Source organism: Xiphias gladius, chromosome 15 (genome assembly GCF_016859285.1).
Source record: "Xiphias gladius isolate SHS-SW01 ecotype Sanya breed wild chromosome 15, ASM1685928v1, whole genome shotgun sequence".
Classification (NCBI taxonomy): Eukaryota; Metazoa; Chordata; class Actinopteri; order Istiophoriformes; family Xiphiidae; genus Xiphias; species Xiphias gladius.
This window is the reverse complement of record NC_053414.1, coordinates 2862959-2882617: the sequence shown is the minus strand read 5'-3', so window position 1 is coordinate 2882617 and position 19659 is coordinate 2862959. Positions and strand designations below refer to the sequence as shown.

Here is a 19659-nt window from a genome sequence, read left to right as displayed (position 1 = left end):
TCTTCCTCGCCCCTCCCCCCTGAGGTCGGTCACCGCGGAGGACAGGAAGAAGCAGCGCAGGTGTCGTGCAGCGTGAGCCGGAGGAAGACGCCACCGCCATGAGCCGCACAGTGTGCGGGACGGTCCTGCGGCGGCTGCCGGCGGCCGGATCCGCCCCCGCGGCCTCCCGCTCCTCCGGCCGCAGGCTCCAGGCTGTGCCGAGGTCCGAGCCCCGCAGAGGGCTGTCGGTGTCGAGCAGGGGAACCATGAATGTGTTCAACAGGGAGATGAAGAAGAGGCAGAAGAACTGGGCTGCGTCGCTGCAGGACGGCCACCAGTACGACTACCTGAGGGACGAGGTATGAGCGTGGGTTTGAAATAGGCAGGTAGTCACACCTGGACGCACCTGAGGTAACTGTAGAGGCAGGTCATCGGGAGGACGAGACCGGAGTTTATCCGCTTCCGTTTCCGTCCAAAACAAAAGGTGCAGGTCTTTAATGTGACACTTCACAGCCACAGACACACTAGGAGGGGCCTCACTTTAGACTCAGGTAAAGAACACCTGGGAATATTAAAGCTGTGACGCCAGACATTTGGAACTACGAGCACAAAAACAGGCAGAGGGACTGAACGTGTGGACCAGTCTTTGAACCCCGCAAAGGTTGGTCCACACAAGCGCAGGAAGTTCGCGAGATGATTCGGTGGTTCGCTGAGGTTTGGACTCGTTTTCTTTGCATGACTGAGTCTTTTTGGTCGTGGACATCGACCTGTTTCCTACTTCAGTGGGTGAACAGCTGACATTTACCTCTTAACCTTTTACCAGCCAGTGTTTCACCTGTGGGATGAACATATTCTACAGACTCCATCGGCCTATCAGTAGATTAGACTCTTTTCAGTCAACGCGGTCATTCGTGCCCTGGAAACTGGTCTGGTAGCCTGGCAGTCCGACAGTCTAATGAATCCTTGAGAGCCCCAGGTCCAAATTCATCACGAGGGTCTAGAGAAATGAGAGAGTCCATTTTATCATGTCTGTTATTCTTTAGGGGGCTGTTGAAGGGTTGAACCCTAAAATGGAGAGCGAGCGTCAACGTACAGCAGAAGGCGACTCTCAGATGTAGAAGCAGTCGCACTGGGCAGCGTTTGATTTTCTCTTCCGGTTGGTTGCAGGTCGGCAGTCGAGTGGCTGATCGGGTCTATGACATCGCAAGGTGGGTTCATGACGACAGAGCCGGATCCACTTTTGACACAAAGTGCCTGGAAATCAGGGCTGGTTTTCATCTCGTCTGACGAACACAATGAACACAACAGATCAGGTTCAGGTGATCCAGATTGTGTCCCCGTTACACCCGTCTTCACACTGGATGCACGTTAGCGTTCAGACTGATTTTAAACCTCTTTTATCGGTCTCTAGGGCTCCGCATGGTCCCGCACCACACTGTCTGATTTATGGACGGGGGGGGGCCCTCAGATCCTCAGATCCTCTGGTTCTTCATCTCTTAGCCCTTCCAGAACCCAGAACGAAAGCCTCCGGTTCCTGCTGGAACAGAGTCCAGAGGATCTGAGATCTTTGTGTAGTGCTTTAGAACTTCCTTTGTTTACTGCATCCATATATATAAATAATACATGAATGAAGTTTGATCGATGTGTCTTCCCAGGACGTTCCCTGTGGCGTTGGACGTCGGCGGTGGGAAAAGTCACATCGCAGAGCATTTGAGCAAGGTAGAGTCGGTGTCGCTGTGTCTGAGACGCCTACGTGTTAGTTTCAAACCCTTCTCCGTAGCCAGGCTGGTCTGGATGATGGCGTTAAACCCACCCGGTCACTTCCTCTCTCTGTCTCTGTTGGTCCCTCGCTGTTGCAGGACGTTGTGCAGCGTTTGTTCCTGACGGACATCTCAGAGAAGACTCTGGTGAGTGTTGACACGCTGCGCTGAAGCTGTCTGGCGGGTCGTCAGGTGCTTCGGCCCCGGTGTTGTCAGGACTTTCTTTAAGCCGCCGTGTGCAGGATTTTTATGTGACTGCAGCATCTTTCAGATTGTTCAGAATGATTAGTTTGGCTCGTTAAAAGATGAATTAACCCTGATGAAAGAGATCAGTTGCCATCAGTTATGAGGGACGGGTGAACTTTTCACTGTTGTCTGATGACAGAGTAAATATTAAAATGAATATCGATGCCGATGCTGCTACATTACACCGTTCCTGTGACTTTATGGTCTCACTCTCCAGAAACAGCGGAGGCAGAGTGAGATCCCGACTCACTGCGTTCTGGCCGACGAGGAGTTCCTGCCGTTCAAAGAAAACACCTTCGACCTGGTGGTGAGCAGCCTGAGGTGAGTCATCCGGTCGTGTCTGTCCGGTGCTTAAGGCCAGGCAGCCCCGCTGGTCTTAAACCTTACTCACATTTTCCTCACAGTACTGCTGGAGGTCCACGAGACACTTTTAAAATTCAGCGACCCGACGGGAGAGCGCACTTTTGATTTACCACCTCACAGTTTCCTCAGCCTCCTTCTTTTTGGTTGTGAGGACGGGTCGGGGCTGGTAAACTCCCCTTCAGCAAAGCGTCTGTAGCTCACATTTGGGACGTTTGTGTGTTTAATCTCAGTTTTTGTTCTTGCTCTTCTTTCAGCCTGCACTGGATAAACGACCTGCCCGGTGCCCTCAAACAGGTGAGAGACCAGAGTCTGACCCAGGTTTTGGAATATGACGAAAGGTTCACTCAAGAGAGAACAGAGAATCTTTTCCGCTGATAGAAATGGCTTTGCTTTTGTGTGTGGTTGTTCTCCTTCTGATTGCCATCCACTGGAGGGCGTAGTTTCACACGCTCGATTTACTGCGTGAGGATCAGCAACATGTTTCTGTCGAGTCTCTAGAGGTTGGTCTTTTGTTCTGCGCTGACAAATGTGGGACGCAGCAGCGTTTCCGTTGACTCCAAGGCCCTGAAAAGACGTTCGGAGAAAAGAGGTTTTCTTACAGGGCTGGACCAGTTGGTTGTTTCACACAGGAGGCATCTGTATTTGCGTTTCGGTGTTTACACGGCTCATTTGGAAAAAGGGGATGCCGCGTTCTTCTGACCTGATCAAACCACACTCACACGGCCCCGATGAAACACTTCACAGTTTTTAAAACTCTTGAATCGAGACCGGAAAGACTCAGAGTTCTGGTTTAGTGGGGGACCCAGAGTTTTGCAGGTGCCACAGTTACGGTTGAATCATTTTCCATTTTTTTTAAGTTGATGAAATGAAAAGCTTCTTTTCTCTTCAAACATCAACCACATTTGTCATTTGCTCTAAATTTTGCACATAACTGTGGCTGAGTTTTAAACCGCTGCCCGTGAGTATTGATTCTCTGGTTATTGCTTATTCCCTCATGAATATTAATGTCATAACGAAGTACTTAATCAGTGAATCGGCCCCTTCACTACCCTCACTGGATGATTCTCAGCTGACATTGCTAAGCGCAGAACGCCTTTGAACCCAGGTGCGACCTGCCGAGCACTGCTCACTCTCACTGATTCCTCCTCTCCAGATCCACCAGGTGCTGAAGCCAGACGGGGTGTTCATCGGGGCGATGGCGGGCGGGGAGACGCTCTACGAGCTGAGGTGTTCCCTCCAGCTGGCCGAGACCGAGAGGGAGGGAGGATTCTCCCCCCGCGTCTCCCCCTATACCGCCGTCACCGACCTGGGCAACCTGCTGGGCCAGGCTGGCTTCAACATGCTGACTGTGGTGAGGAACAGGCTCAGAAACCCCGTCAGACCCGGTCAGGCTGCTCCTCAGGGTGTGAAGGGAAAATCGCTGGACGCTTTTCTCTGAGCTTCTTCGTCACGTTTTAAACGGAGGAAAGACACCGGAGATAAAGTCCTCACACAGACACGACCTCGCAGGAGGAAGACGAGGAAAACAATCTCATTTACGAACACCAACATCCTACTACTACAACTTCATATATAGTATAAATATGCTGCTTATATGATTAGAACAAAAATAAACGCGAATACGGTCTTTCATGGTAGGTAGTTAAAAACAATCCAGTGACGAACCTTTGAATTAAATTCAAAAAATTCTTTCATAGACCTTTTTGAAAGACAGCATCATGACAACGTTAGAGACAATAAACAACATCCAACAGTGAGAAGTAGTAGTGAGTCCTTAGACTTGGGTTTGTGTGTCTGTGTGTAGTCGACCACCTTAATGCCTCCTTCATTTTCAGTTTTCTACCTGTCGAATGTGCTTCCAGAGCCACCTAATAAAACCCCCTCCCTCTGTTTCTGTTCCAGGATGTTGACGACGTTCAGGTCCACTATCCAGGAATCATGGAGGTCATGACCGACTTACAAGGTAGAAGCGACGCGATGTTTAGTTAGTCCCCAACCAACCGGGAACCTTCTGCTCTCGCCAGAGGCTGTTCTAGGACGTCTCAGACTCAGCTGGTCTGGACGCTGTCAGACTTTGTCCCCTGTTAGTGTTCTAACATGTCTACAGTGGTTACGCTGAGACCGAATCAGTCTAATTCTAGAGGCATCCTCTCATGAACTCGAGTCTGAGTCAAATTTAATAGAGCTCCGTCCAGTATTTGATGAAATATGTGACTCTGGAATAAAACGTTTCAGCCACTATCCTGCCGCTAACGTGGCTAAAGCCTGGCACGGTCATAACACCACATTAGAGTAGAGGTCAACCACCGAGACACAGTCTCAATCAAGACTTGATACCAAACAGGATTAAACCTCCAACAGATGAGCTTCATGTGATCTAACTCTTACTTTTCCCATTTATAGCTTTCACAGCTGTCATCAGCTCAGAAAGAGGCTGATCTGATTCTGGGTTTGGTTGTTGTTTGGACTGAGGTTCATGTCCATGTAGCAGGAGAGACGCGCTGCCAGTTTATTGGCTACACCCGTGCGATAGAATCAACCTTTCATGAAACGAATGCAGTTCAGTTTTGTTGCTGGTCATTTCTGAGGAGCAGCAATTAGAGGTGTTGTATTTGATTCCACTTTGATTCTGTTCATTATTTCAACATACAGGAGGGTGTGTACCTAATAAACTGGCATCTCAGAGTAAGACTGGAGATGAACAGGAGCTCTAAAACAAATCCGCCCACTTTTGTTCAACCGAATTCTGCAAACTTCTATGATCTTTTATCTGCTCTGCAGGTATGGGAGAGAGTAACTGTGCTTGGAACAGGAGGTCGTTGTTGCACAGAGACACCATATTAGCAGCAGCCGCCATTTATAAAGGTGAGTCTTTAAAAGCAGAAGTGATGCAAAACCACCACAAAGAGACGCTAAACGGCGACAGAGACACAAAACGACCGCAAAGACATGCAAAACCACTGCAAAATGACACAAGACGACTACAAAGAGACACAAGACGACTACAAAGACATGCAAAACCACTGCAAAATGACACAAGATGACTACAAAGAGACACAAGACGACTACAAAGAGACACAAGACGACTACAAAGACACGCAAAGCAACCGCAAAATGATACACAAACTATTTACTATTTAAAACCAAATAGCAGTTATTTATTGTATTTAAAGCTTATTTCACTTATTGCACTAAATAAACAATGTAACTATTAATAATGTTACATTATTATAAGAATCAGGGCTTTAAATTTGATCCTTAACACAGTTTTACTCATCCCCCATTTGTCCATTAGTCTCCGTCTGCGGTTTTCTTTGTCTTCAATTGTTTCCACTGTTGACAGCGTTTCCCTTTTTAAACGGGGTCTGGTGCCTTTTCGTCAGATGAGCTGAAAATACACATATTTCCTTTGGTGTTTGAGCTCCACTGGTTTAACTTCCTCTTAGAAACGAGCTGCAGTTGAACACAACATGCAGACAAGAGCTCGTGTCAGCGAGGGATCAGAACGTGTGGAAAGTGTTGACCCTTTTTTATCCATTTCTTAATTGACCGAACTATTCTGTCTGTCAGACAAGATGCTGAAGAAACGTTACGGTTTTCTACGACTCAAAAACAAGTTGTCACATTGCACCAGACATCCTGGACCTGTCTCCGTGCAGGACACTCAGAGATTAAACCTCTCACAACATGAGGATGCATGTATATGACCCAAAAATGTTCTGAACTGTGCCTTTAACAACAGTTGGATGGCAGGTGTGCTGTAGGGGTTTGGGTGTTGGCGTGTTACTCACTGACGTCTCTTTGTTTGAAAATGTTTCAGAGATGTATGGTAACGAGGACGGGTCCGTTCCCGCCACCTTTGAGATCCTCTACATGATTGGCTGGAAGCCTCATGAGTCACAGGTGAGACAGGTGGAACCCCCCGTGTCCAAGATGCTGCGAACTTCAGTGTTTTTGGTAACGAGACACGTTTTATACCCTTGTAACCTGAGTATTTTTCACCGCCGTCTGACGTCTTCTAAAAGCGATGAGTGGCTGATGACGCAGCGGAGCTGGGAAAAGCTGCAGCCCCGATCACGCTTCTGCCTCTCAGCCTGTACAAAGATCTCAGGTGCTGAGGCCGACAGAGGGCGTCGGGGTACGGTAGCCCACGGGGGACAAAAGACGTACGGTGGCCCCTAAGGACAAAACACAAGCAAGAGCGAAAGCACAAACATTAAGGGAAACGCGCTTCTCAATACCCAACCACATACAGATGGAGAAAACACAAGCCAGTGGAGCGATGTTGGAGCAAAACAGCAACGTCACAGCAACTTCTGTGTGTCCCTCCGGCCTCGTGTACCTGACCCCCTTGATATCGTACCAGGCGAGGAAGTCACCGTTACATTTCCAATGTGTGGTCAGTTTATGGAAACAGTGTCAGTTTGGAGTTTGGCTCCCGGGGGTCTTCTCAACGGCTCGGGTCCGGCTCGGAGATGAGGGGCCGGTCAGGGCGCCGACGTCCCGCGGAGAACTGTGTAATCACCGTAAGCCCTTTGGTGATCCACCGCCGGCTCTGCCGTCTGTAGCATTTTGAAATTTGTCATCATTCCTTCTGGAGGGTCACATTTGGTCTCAGAGTTGAAAACTAATATTTGCTGCTGCCAGTTTGTCTGAGAAGATGAAGCTGAATACGTAATAAACACAGGACTGGTTGGACAGTTTCACGACAGCGCGCGTCTTTTTTATTCGCCGCATTTCTGGATTTGCAGCGTTTCCTTTTAATGTCTGTGCGTTGTCCTCAGGGGCCACCGTACCAATGTGATAAAGCTGCTGCTTTTCTGACGCCGCCGGTGTCCGTGATTATTATGCTCTTTAATTTTTCTATTGACGAGGTTTGTGTCGCTCCTCGTGCCGAACGCCTGGTTCGTCTCTCCCTGACTGCTCAAAACAATCGCTCTGTCAGACACCATCGCTGCTGAGTTCTGTCACATTCAGGAGCAGAAGAGAAAACCGGATTCGCCTTTAAATGTTGTCTTTTTTCTTTCTTCCCTCTCTCAGGCCAAACCAGCAAAGCGAGGCTCCGCCACCGCGTCCTTCGGGGATTTGTCAAAGATCAGCCAGCCAGCCGACACGGACAAGTCATAGAGCCGTCCGAGCCGCTGCGCAGCCGTCGTACTGGGGATTGTGGATAATATTATTTTATTTAAACAACTATGTTCAGTAGCCGGGTTAAAAGTAACTTGTGTTTTAATATTCTCTGGAATAAAGCAGGGCGGTGAAAGCATCGTGAGGACACTGATTCCTTTGACTGGAGCTTTAGGGGTAGAAATGCGCAGCTAGCGAGGCTCGGATTGACCAGTGGAAGCTGACTCCTTTGCCCAGGTGGCGTCGGAAAGTCACGACGGAAGGGAAACAGAAACACGCCCCCAACGGAATTTCTTCACTTTTGGCACAAACCTGCGCTTGGACCCGAGGATCAGCTGATTAGGTTTTGGTGGTCAGAGGTCAAAGGTCAAGGTCGCGGTGACCTCACTGCATTCCACCAAATGTCCAATAGGATAGAATGAAGACGTGATGACCTTTTATATCCAAAAGGTCAAAGGTCAACATCACTGAGACGTCATAATGTTCTGCAGATACACTTAATACCTTTTTATTAAATTCCTTCAAAGTCTTCACTGTCTGTGTTATGAGTCTGGACAGACGTGGATGTAAACTACAACCTGACCGGTCGGCGGAGGCATCGACCTCGAGCTGATGATTCTAGTTCGTTTCAGTCGTTTCTTTTAGCCCAACCAGTCTTTTACATGTTTCTTTTCCGTCACCATCACATTCGTTACTCATCGGGCAAGTTCCTCTTTGATTTAAAAATTAAAAAAAAAAGGAAGAAAAGAAACCATGTCTTCGTCCTGTCTCACAGCGTAAGTCCACAGGCTGCGGAGATGTTGCTTTACCTCTGCCTTCTCTTTGCTGGATGCCTCCGTCTCAGCTTCACTGGTAAGTTACTGGTGTCTCCTGATCATGTTTCTGTCTGTGGTGTGTGTAGACACCATCAAAGAGAGGCTGCATTCAACCATAAAGCTTTAACTGAGAGAGAAAAATGTTTCGTAGGATAGAAAAACTTAATGAAATCAAAAACTCTGTACAGTCTCCATCATGAGAGGTGGTTGAAGAGGGAAAGAATTAAACGGTGAGCCTTCACTTTTTTACAAGTAGCAACACCACAATTTAAAAATACCCTGTTACCAGTAAAAGTCCAGCATTGTACTTGAGCTCACATAAACCCCAGCGGAGCAGGTTTAATCCGCCGCAGTGACGGAAAACACCTTTAACCTATAATGCGTCGTTGCAGCTGTCAGATAAATGTAGTGCAGTAAAAAGGACTATTTTGATCTGAAGTGCAGTGAAGAAGGACGTGTCATTACTCAGAAGTACTCAAGGTACAAGCTGTACACAAGTACAGTACCTCCCAGTAAAAATACGATATGCTTCCAAGAAACTGCTCATTGTGACGTCAAACCTTGTCAAAAATGGAGACTTGTCCTTAATAATAAAGCAAACCAACGTTGTTGATGCAGAACAAAACATTAGGCTGCGCCTGGGAGGAGGGATGTGTGTTTCGAGCTGCATCTAGAAAATAGTTATGTTTATGTGAGGTTCACTGGACGATACGTTGCGGAGAGAATAGTGTTTGATCCCTAAATACGACAAGTCACACGACAGTTTTTTCTCCGCTCTTAAAAAAAAAAAAAAAGCGTGCATCAGGAATCCTAGCAGAAGCAACTGTCTTTACTTTTGGTGACAGTACGTTACAATTCGGACAATGTGAGAGAGCTCGACCAATGATATACCTACTGGAGCAGTAAGTACGGGAAATAAGGGGGCAACGAATGATACGAAATTATTACAGACAGGGTCAGCATTCAAGCCCTTTCATAATCGGTATGTCATGAACACTGTTTGGCACTTTCTCGTTGCTAAAAAAGCATTTTGGACTTAAATATGTCCTGTAACGACACTGTAATTACAATGAAAAGTGGTTGGAAGTGACCGTTTCATTTAACAGTCCGAATACACTGACTAAAAATGGAGAGCACACCGTTCTTCACGCCATATCTTCTCCACTAAACCCTACATAAACTATTTTATAGCTATAGGGTAGCACTTTATAATCCAGCCTGTGATTTACAGCGTAATTACACTGTGTGAATCAGGTCCCAGTAAAACTCTGACTGGTTCCTACTGGAACTTAACTGTCGGTCCAGTGGAAGAAAACAAGACTGTGAGGAACAAGAGAGAAACGACTGGACATTTAGAGGAAAGGAGAACTCAATGATACTTGAATGTTTCTCTAAATACTGTGAACCTACAGGAAGGGCACAGGAAACCAAACTGAAGTTTGGTAAAAACAACAGTTTCTTATTGAGTAACTGAAGAGTAGAAAGGGGCGAACAGGCAGGATATAACAGCACATTACTCACTGTTGCATTTTTACTTTACAGACAGTATAAAGACTGTGCAGAACAACACGTTGGCTACACTGCAGTGTCCTCTTGCAACAGGGAATGTGTCATGGAGCCGCTACGTAAATGGTAACCAGGTGATTCTGCTCACTATCAGCAACGGCCAGGAGCGCAGAACTGATAAACGCTATGGGTCCCTGGCAAACAATGACCTGGTCATAAATAAGGTTAAAATGTCAGATTCTGCATGGTATTTTTGTAATGGAAAAAAAGCAGTATATCTGGATGTGACTACAGATCCCAACGTGGTGGTTCCCAAAGCCCAGCCAGAAGCTAGAGCACCAGTCACGCTGAGAAACGAGGGACCGGACCGCAGCCGAGAAGCTGCAGCTGGAGGTGCAGACACAGAGAACCAGCGACCCTCAGACTTGTGGAAAATACCTGTTGGTGTAGTCATAGGTGCTACTCTGGTGCTTCTGGTCTTCTTCGCCCTGAGATTCTGCTCAGAAAAGAGAGCGGAGAGAGAGACCAATGTTGTGAAAGCTGTAACTGAGGTGATCTATGAGGAGATTGAAGACGGCAACGTGCAGCCACGGAGGGAACCTGATGTTGAAAGTCCCTACTACTGGTCGAGCATCATTGAAACGCCAAACACCTCCACATCACCAAACACTAATGCGCTGTACACCTCTGTTAACAAGCTGAAAGCTAAAGGACGCGGCAATGAGGAGTGTGTGTATTCTGTTGCACAAATTCCACTACAGACAAGGAATGTCAGTTAATCGGCGCAAAATCCAGTCTTTTATCCGTCACGCTCGGAGGTCTGATGGACAGAAGTTGGAAACTGCCGACACACAGCAGGCAGGACAAAATCACTCTTCTTCTTTCTTGCTCATCTGGTGGTTGTTCAGAGGCTTCGTCAAAAGGTCCCTGGTACAGAAAGTTCTTGGCCGTTTGTATTTCCCTTCATTTTGGAGTCTGCCTGATCCACTGACTCTGTTGTTGTGCTGTTGTTTGATGCCAGTAACTACTGACAAGTGAAAAAAAAACCCAACAAAAAGTGTCTCAGTCAGGTGTTGGGCCACCACACCGCTCCTTGGTATGGATCCTCCAAGCCTCTGGACTCCACTGGAGGGATGGACACCATGATGGACACCATCCCTCCTAAAGATGTTCCCTCATCTGGTGTTTTGACGGCGGTGGCGGCGGACAGCGCTGTCCAACACGTGGGTCCAAAACCTCCCACAGGTGTTCAACTGGGTTGAGATCCGGTGACTGTGACGGTCACATCATTGTCACGCTCATCAAACCACTCAGTGACCCCTTGTGACCTGTGGGTGGGGGCGCTGTCCTCCTGTTTCCCTTTAATTTGTCACCTGTCTGTATATTAAACATGTATATTTCTTAACAGTGTTGTGCATAATTCAGTCATTTTTGTGTCTGGGGTCAAACAGTTAAGAAACTGATAACAGTGACGGGACATATTCTGTCTTGACGCCAGTGATCCTCAAAATGACCACGTGTCGTCTCGTACTGTTGTAAACTCTGCTAGAAATCTGAATCAGCCAGCGCTGAAGTCATCTTCTGATCAATGTATCGATTAACTGACTGATTGACTGATTAATTGCTTGGTCTGTCAGAAAATAGTGAGAACCACAGTGACGCCTTCGCATTGCTGCTTCTGTCTGACTAAACCTGCGAACCTTTAATTTAAGACGAGGGAAAGTGGCTAATCTTCGAACCCCCAACCCATGAAGTGATTGGAATTTTCTTAATGTGAAAACATCAGCAGTTAAAATGGTTTCCTTCTTCTGTTGTTCACCTAATTGATTAGTTGACTAATTAGTCCATCTCGATTTCATATACTGTTGGGTAAAGTAATTTAAAATAATATGTAACAATCAATCAAATTTTATAAGCTCTGTGTGTTTTGCATGCAGACTTTTAAATGTAGAAGTAACTTGTAACTACAGCTGTCAAATAACTGTAATGGAGTAAAAAGTACAATATTTGCAGCGGAGTAGAAGTACCGAGTGTAATAAACAGGGAAATACTCAGCTCAAGTACAAGTACCTCAGATAAACTTACGGCGCTTGAGTAAATGTACTTAGTTACATTCCATCACTGCTTTTCTCCATATAGAATTATATCAGCACATTAAGACCAGTGAACAAGTCGCTAATAAAAAGCGAGTTTCAAGTGTTAACTATCACCCTTCGTTGTTTTCTTTTTTTATCTTTACATGTTACTGTCAAACTTTATTCGGCCTCTTTTTGTTTTTATTCTTCTTCTGATCTCAGGATTGTACAACCATACGTGTAAATAAAGTTTAATTTGAAAATAACCGTTCCGACGGTCACGTGACGCCGTTGCCATGGCAGCGGCTTCGGTTTACATGTTGCCGCTGCCTCGGCTAGCTAGCTGCTTTGGATCCGAGCGCCGTTTCGCGTCCCCGCGGACGTTTGCGGGCCTGCAGACTGTGTCACAATGGTGAGTAAGGTCTCGTTTTCATCGGTGGCTTCTGTCACCCCGATGTCGTGGAGCACCGTTAGCATGTGTTAGCTTAGCATCAGCCAGACACCGGCTTCGGGTGGACGCTGTCAGCTGCGTTAGACGGTTTGAATGTGGTGTAAATGTCGTTTTCTTTCCAGCCACCGAAGACTAAAGGCAAGAAGGCAGCGAAGGGGAAGTCTCCTGCAGTGGTGGACGGTCTTTCAACGGAGGAGATGTCCAAGGACCAGGTCCGAGCTGCCGGGCGATGCTAACACCGCTAACTTTAGCCTGGAAATAAGTGTTGTCCGTCGGGTTTTTTATGTCTGCAAGCCACAAGTAGAAAATAAACTCGTATCATAAAACGATCAAAATGGGCTGAAGGAGTAAAGACACTGAGAATCAACTTTTCAGTGAAGTAGAGGACGTTATGTGTCCAGTAGATACAATTTTAGGAATTTTTAACTAGTCAGACCCAAATTATTATCCAAACTATTTTTATATGATATTAAACTTGTCTAGAAGGAGCATTTAACCGTCACATTAAAATGTCTAACCTGAACCCCAAAACCAGGTCTAAACCCTCGAACAGACCTTTGAAGGTGTGAGGACGAGCGTTGCAGGTGTCACAGGTACACTACACACTTACCCAGCGAGGACAGTCAGTTCTGTTTACAGAGCGGGTTCCTGGAAATGAGGAGGTGGACGGTTCAGTGAAACAAAGAGAAATCTCTACGTCCCATTAATCAAATGAGAGGTGAAGGGAAGAGTTTAGAGTAAAGCAACAGAAGAGGAGTGAGAGCGTTGGAGCTGAAAAAAAAGCCAGTTCAGCTTTTAGAAACATCAGTAGAACAAGATCTGGTCGCACTGAAACGTATCTCAAGCCAAAAAAAGGTTTTGAGTGGACTTTCCAGCTCAAAATCAAACCAGAATCTGTCTGCCCCCGCTGGGCCCCCGCTGGGCCCGGGGGCCCTCTCCATGAATTTGTTGCCTGGTGCCGCCATCTTCCGCCCTTTGCAGGGAAACTGTTGTCTATTCTTTCCTCATCAGCTGGAGGAGCACATCGTTCGCCTCCGAGAGGAGCTGGACAGAGAGCGGGAGGAGAGGAGCTACTTCCAGCTGGAGAGGGACAAGATCCAGACCTTCTGGGAGATCTCCAAGAGGAACCTGGAGGAGACGAAGGCCGAGCTGAGGAACAGACGCAGGGAGAGAGAGGAGGCCGAGGAGCGCCACCGAGTGGAGATCACAGTGAGCTGCACGCACATACACACACACTGTCTTTTTGTACTTGTGAGGACCCTTGTTGACAGCCCCCTGACCGCGGCCCCCACTCGGACACGGATTCATCTGCTGTTTCTCTGAGCTCACCTTCAGTCTCAGTTTAACACCTGGATGTGGGAGGTGATGTATGACATCACAGCTACTTTGGACCAATCGTGGTTCAAAACACAAGTGTGATGTGGATACTGGAAACCTCCAGTACCAGTATCAGTGAAGTAGGAGACATCGTGTGTCCATTGGTAGTCCATTGGTAGTCCAGTGTCCAGAAAAATCTTTGCGTATTTATAGATTCTGGATCTTTCAGTGAGGGACAAGGAGCAGATGTCCTTTAAGGAACTTTGAACAAGGTAACTGAATTTTGTTCTTGAAAAACTAAACTTATTAGATGCAAAATTATATCCAGAGTGATTGTTTATGTTACGAAACATGTCTAGAGGGACCTACTTCCAAACTGAACCTCTGAAACCTCATGTCCTGCGTGCGGTTTGATTCAGTGGTTCCAAACCTACGGGTCGGGACCCCCACAACAGGTCACTAGAACATGCTGGTGAACAAGAGAAGAACCAGGAAAAAACAAACATTTATGCTACAAAAAATGAGCTTATTTTTTCCTCAAATCAATACAAAAAAATCCCAATCTTTAAACACATGATTCAGCCGACTAGACTGAGCACACTACACTGAATGTCACCAAAGTCCTATTTACACCAACTCAGCTGTGACTGGCGAATGATCTTCGCATCTAAACCCCACATCTGATGGGTGGCGTGCAGGTGTACAAGCAGAAGCTGAAGCACGTCCTGTCTGAACACCACAACACGGTCTCTGAGCTGAAGATGGACGGCGTCGCCTCCACCTCGCTGATCCAGAACCGGCACACCCAGTCAGAGCTCGGGCTTCGGAAAGACGTGCACGGTCTGCAGGCGGACTTCAGAGAGCAGAGGCTCCAGAACGAAAACTGCATCAAGGAGCTCAAACTGGTGAGTCTGGTTTACGTTTTACTCTCCGGCTCCTTGCTTGTCCCCCGTCCTGTTTCTACCTGTGAGCACCACAGACCTGTTGTCTCTCGATTCTCAACAGAAACACCAGGTGGAGCTGATGGAGCTGACAAACGACTACGACAGGAGAATCAGAGGTGAATGAAACTGGGCCCCTGTTGATCAGACAAGCGTAAAAGTTACTTTGAAGTGATCACATGTCTGATCAGAGATCAACCCTACATCTGTCATATTGTGCATTCTTTAAAAAAACATCCGAAAACATAATCATCATTTTCTAAAAGTTCATTTGTGTTAAAACTTTAAATCTCCAGCATTAAATAAGAATCAAATACATTTCTAATGTATGAATAAATAAACAGGGCGGAATTAACAGGAAACCGTCTGAAATGGAAACCAAACTCTGCTGAGAGACGTTCTGCTGCCGGTGGACGAGGCTCCTCAGAGAAACCAGATCACGAGGAGAATTGAGCTCCACGCTGACGAGAGCAGACTAAAGATGATCGGAGACTGAATCACGTCAGGGTCGGATTTATTCAGCTCGTTTGTTTGCAGCTGATAAAGGACTAAAGTGGTGTAACAGTCTATCAGATGTTCAGACTGAAACTAGTCCTTTCTGAATGACACTGCTTCAGCTAATGTATTATCATCTTCATCACCAGACAGAAAACAGATGCATGCTCGGCTCCAAAGAGTTTCTATTCTTAAGGTTTTTGCTTTTATGTTTCACTCAAGTCCGCATTTCTACTTTTAGCAGTTTGATAAATACGAGCCCTGACGTCCATTTCTGAGGTGAATCCAAAAACCACTTTTATTAACTCTGTTCCTACTTAACTCCAACTTTCCTTTTGTTGCTAATTCAATAGAAATTGAGGTGAGGTATCACAAGAAAATGCAGTCGATGATCGAGGCAGAGGGCAAAAAGCGGAGGGCAGAGGTCAGCGAGCTCGAGGACGGAATGAAAAGCCGCGTCGTGACCCTGATGCAGGACCACGACCGAGCTCTCCGAGGCGCTGAGGAGTACTACTCTGCTGTTCAGACCAAACTGCTGGCGGATCAGAAGGTGCTGAAGGTGAGAGACGTCACAGAAAATCCACAAAGGGAACCGAAACGTTTGGAAGACCAACAGGTCAAAGTACAAACATAAGTACGGCGGCGTTTTGTGATGTAGTTTAACTTTTGTGTTTTTATCCCTGTTGTGTCTTTGAACGATTCTTTCTTTCCTTCTCAGTTGAAAATGACAAAGTTTGGTTTGATAGAAAATTAACTGATTACTGAAAAAGTGGGAGAGTGTTTAACTCTGGCTGCTAAACACATAATTACCGCCTCCTCGGTTCCGGTGCAGCTGGGAGCCTTTAAAATGCACAAAAGGTACTTGAATGCTGAAAATGGAAGCAGCTAAAATATCCTGACTTTCCGCGCCAATTCCACAGCCGGTCAAGCTGTTCCTAAGACCCGAACGAAGCGCAGGTGGTTTCTGCAGTTGGCACTCGCTTTACGCGCCGCGGTTTGCGTTTCTCTCTTGGCAGGAGGAACTCGCAGAGGTGCAGAAGCAGCAGGCGCGCGCAGACAAAGAGCTCTCGGCGGCTCAGCAGGAGAACAAACGTCTGCGCGAGTCTCTGCGGGACGCCGAACAAAAGCTGCCCGAGCTCCGGAAACAGCTGGAAGACTACAACCAGGCCAAGGCCAAGACGGCGGTGCGTCCACCGCACAGAGCATCGTTATCTTATCTAGATTTCACTACTGTCGGTATTTCAGTGTATATTGATGTTTATTTTCTGAGATTTCTGTTTTCATTTCTACTTGTGCGTAAAGGAAAACGAAGCTCTTTTTATAAACAGCATAAGGGATCGTTCCTGTTTATTTCAACCTGGTGTAGTCCCCATAAATATGGCCATTGTGGCTTTATGGGTTGTGCCAACCTTGCACTCAGGTTTGGGGTAGACCAGGACCGGCAGGGCAGGAGTGGCAGGGCAAGCAGTGTTAAACCTTTTCAGTAAACCAAAACAATCCATCATGTGTAAAAATACTTTTTTATTCAACAGAAGTCCAAGCTCTCAAATGTTAAATGCTGTTTTAACACAAGCAGCTGAACAACTCTGTGTAAAATTGGCAAAATTAGACTTTAAATCTGAAATGATCTGATAAAGCATAAGTAAAGATAGATGGACAGTCGACACGAGCCTTCGTTACTTGATACTAGTTTTCGATACTCTGTGCTACAGACACATTTCAGGTAATAACAAAATGCATTGATAAATACTTTATTAATCCTAAAGGGAATTTCAGCGTCCAGGAGCTTATTCAAGAACCAAGGCAATAAAAAGGCAATAATAACTATTACCAAGCAGGTGAGTCATGACAAACTAACCACCTGTACACGAATGTGCAGGAGACCTAGTGTAAGTGGGGGTTGTGCAAATATAGGTAAAGTACAAATGTGCAGCTACACATCTGGAGACGTTGGGCCAACGTCCAACGAGGCGCCGAAGCGGAGTCTGAGGTTCGGGTTCGATAACCGGCTCGACAGTTTGACTTTGGTCAGGTGCCCGACAAAGCTCGTTTTACTGAAACGCGCCTATTCAGTAAATTTATCCTCAGCATTGACAGCAGGCTGGAGCTGGTTTTTGCTCCTTGAAGAGAAAAAAGGCTAAAAGGTTTTTGTTTTGTTTTTTAAAATCAAAACTCTTCTTTACAGTCATCCATTACATCGAGCAGGACTAATACCTGTGTCTGCTTTTACCTGCCACACTTACTGTAGTTGTCTCAGACTCAATTTTACAATGAAATGGATCATTTGTTCAACAGAAATGAATTGAATTATTGAAATGTAGTAAAACTATGAACCTAATACCCATAAACAAAAAGAATTTTCTTCCAAACTGTCGATAATGTGTCTGACAGACGACCAGAGCTCGTGTGAAGGTCGTTGAGAAGGAGCTGAGAGATCTGACGGTGGAGCACGAGCTGCTGCTGCAGGCGTTTGAAAAGGTAAAATCGGTCGGTCTGGTGACGTCCACCTGGTGACTTTCCACCTGGCAGGCGTCCATGTGAATGTTCTGGTGCCGTCAGGTCCAGCAGGAGCGTGACGAGCTGCTGAAGAAGCAGACGGAGGCCATCCTGGACGTGCAGCAGAGGAGCGGACTGAAGGAGCTGTTGCTGGAGAGGAAGCTGGCGGCTCTGACGGAAACCGTGGAGAAGAAGGAGGCTCAGCTCTGCGCCGCGCTCTCCGCCTACACCGCCGACCGAACCGCAGGCGGCGCCGCCAACAAACTTGAGGTGCGATTTTATATCCGCTAGTTTGAAGGACTGGAAGGCTTCTGTGTCCTCTATATTAGTGATTCTAGTGATCCCCTGGTCTTTCCGGGGTATGTGCAGGTCTTTAAAAGTCTTAGAAGGCATCGATTTCAGTTCCCTCACAAAAGGCCTTAGAAAGCATTAAAAAGTCTTCCATTTCCAAAAGTCTTGAATATCTTCTCTTGCTTGATGGATGCAGTGATGACCCGACTTGGTAAGAGGCAGAAAATGGCTGGATGGACCTGGTTTGACTGGTTGATCCACCTGGGTCCAGGTCATGTCAGCTGTTCATTGTATTACTAGGAATGATTGTGACATTCAGCTGAGAAGTGGCGACAAAAATGCGAACGTCCATAAATTCACGCGGTTCACGTAGGTGTAGACTGCAAACGGGGGCCAAGGGATTTCTGTTGGACTTGAAGACGGCGCCGCCGCTGCAGACCAGACTGGTGGGATTGTTGCTTGGTAGGAGGCCCCAGCAGGACTTTAGACTTTAGTCATGTGGTCATTGTTCCTCGTGATTGCGATTCTTTGAAATGTTTTTGAGATGCAAGAACAAAACCTGACAGTTTTTCCCGCCTGTAGGAAATCTTGGAGTCTAAACAAGTCACCGTCACGGCCTTACAGGACGACCTGGCTCGCGAATGTCAGGTGGGTTGGGATTAAACCGGGTGAGGTCACTGCTGTACAGTTTTATTTAACAGTCACTTCATGTGGTGACGAATTAAACGCTTGATCTGCAGGAGTACGACGACCTGCTGCAGACCTGTACGGAGAGGCTGAAGGCTCTGGGCGTCCCTCGGTGGGACTTTCCCTTCAGGTCCGCAGAGCAGATCCTGAACAGACCGACCCCCAAACACTGAACTCCTCCGGGTGTCAGGTTTACACTCACCTGCTTCACCTGGACACTATTCAACCTGAAATACTTGACTTCTCTACCTCGCCCTCATTTCATAATTTCCTAAAGACAAGTTGCATGAGATAATGTAGATTACTGCTGTTTGCCACAGATGTTCCAGATGTTTTGTAAAACAAAGATATTAATTTATCACTTATCCTGGTTTTTACATCGTTGCTGGTGATGACAGTTTTACCAGATAAACTTAAATCACAACAATAAACACGTTTTTGTCACAGTGCTTTTGACTTGAGACATCTGCATGACATCTGTAACTTCAGGGCGTTTTCATTTTAATCAGTGTTTCGCGTCCGTTTTACGTCTTTGCTGAATTTTGGTTCCTTTAAGATAAATTTGTTCCTTCAAGCAAAAGAAAACGATTATTTTGACTAAAGTTTAAAGTGTTTGTACGGCCAAACTTTTACTTTTGATGCTTGAGGACAACCAAGTTAAACGTCAGTGGTGTCACATTGTCAGACAAGATACTGGGAGTTTCTACACCACGAGCACCTCATCTCCTTTTTCTTGTAATTCTGCCTCAGTTGAGTCTGAACCCAGACAAAAAAACAAAGTACATTTGGTTGACCAGTTTAAAGGGGTAGTTAGTTTGCTCCTCGGCCCAGGAGCAGTGACTTCCTGAAGTCGCGCCTACACCACGAGGTTTCTAGACCCCAGAGAGTTACTGTGCTGGCCAACAAACAGTCCGGTACGTGACGTCCCGTGATGTCCGGCCCGTGACTGTCATTTCTACACTTGGATTTTTGCAAGGATTAATCAGCAGAAATAGAACATGTTAATCAGTGGGTTTAGAGGAGCCGGTAGACGGTTTTGCTTCCTTCGGACAGAGCCAGGCAGCTGTTTCCCCGTTTCCAGTCTTTATTTAGCATAAAGCTAACCAGCTG

At 46.6% G+C, this 19659-nt stretch overlaps 3 protein-coding genes across 11 annotated transcripts; all 3 read left to right on the top strand.

Moving 5' to 3' along the window:
* The first annotated feature begins 74 nt into the window (after positions 1–74).
* On the top strand, positions 75–8004 carry ndufaf5 (NADH:ubiquinone oxidoreductase complex assembly factor 5). 5 transcript variants are annotated; one of them, XM_040146304.1, is made up of 11 exons: positions 75–338; positions 1147–1187; positions 1635–1698; positions 1839–1886; positions 2209–2306; positions 2603–2642; positions 3502–3699; positions 4251–4311; positions 5130–5213; positions 6169–6251; positions 7389–8004. In XM_040146304.1, the coding sequence occupies exons 1-11, from the start codon at positions 99–101 to the stop codon at positions 7473–7475; spliced, it is 1044 nt and encodes a 347-aa protein (XP_040002238.1). In that variant the 5' UTR covers positions 75–98; the 3' UTR covers positions 7476–8004. The 5 variants fall into 5 exon arrangements, with proteins under 5 accessions (XP_040002238.1, XP_040002237.1, XP_040002239.1 ...); XM_040146303.1 differs by having other exon boundaries at positions 2203–2306; XM_040146306.1 differs by lacking the exon at positions 75–338 and adding an exon at positions 586–640 and having other exon boundaries at positions 2203–2306.
* A 102-nt stretch (positions 8005–8106) lies between these two features.
* Positions 8107–11811, top strand: LOC120800300. Of its 3 annotated transcripts, none has more exons than XM_040146311.1 (3): positions 8107–8327; positions 9833–9922; positions 10091–11811. In XM_040146311.1, the coding sequence occupies exons 1-3, from the start codon at positions 8138–8140 to the stop codon at positions 10573–10575; spliced, it is 765 nt and encodes a 254-aa protein (XP_040002245.1). In that variant the 5' UTR covers positions 8107–8137; the 3' UTR covers positions 10576–11811. The 3 variants fall into 3 exon arrangements, with proteins under 3 accessions (XP_040002245.1, XP_040002244.1, XP_040002242.1); XM_040146310.1 differs by having other exon boundaries at positions 10070–11811; XM_040146308.1 differs by having other exon boundaries at positions 9833–11811.
* A 382-nt stretch (positions 11812–12193) lies between these two features.
* Positions 12194–18985, top strand: LOC120800874 (dynein regulatory complex subunit 4-like). 3 transcript variants are annotated; one of them, XM_040147308.1, is made up of 11 exons: positions 12194–12283; positions 12445–12534; positions 13334–13531; positions 14338–14544; positions 14645–14699; positions 15429–15634; positions 16092–16259; positions 17467–17553; positions 17635–17841; positions 18445–18510; positions 18603–18985. In XM_040147308.1, the coding sequence occupies exons 1-11, from the start codon at positions 12281–12283 to the stop codon at positions 18720–18722; spliced, it is 1407 nt and encodes a 468-aa protein (XP_040003242.1). In that variant the 5' UTR covers positions 12194–12280; the 3' UTR covers positions 18723–18985. The 3 variants fall into 3 exon arrangements, with proteins under 3 accessions (XP_040003242.1, XP_040003241.1, XP_040003244.1); XM_040147307.1 differs by lacking the exon at positions 12194–12283 and having other exon boundaries at positions 12294–12534; XM_040147310.1 differs by lacking the exon at positions 12194–12283 and having other exon boundaries at positions 12294–12534; positions 18445–18530; positions 18603–18714.
* Positions 18986–19659: the final 674 nt, after the last annotated feature.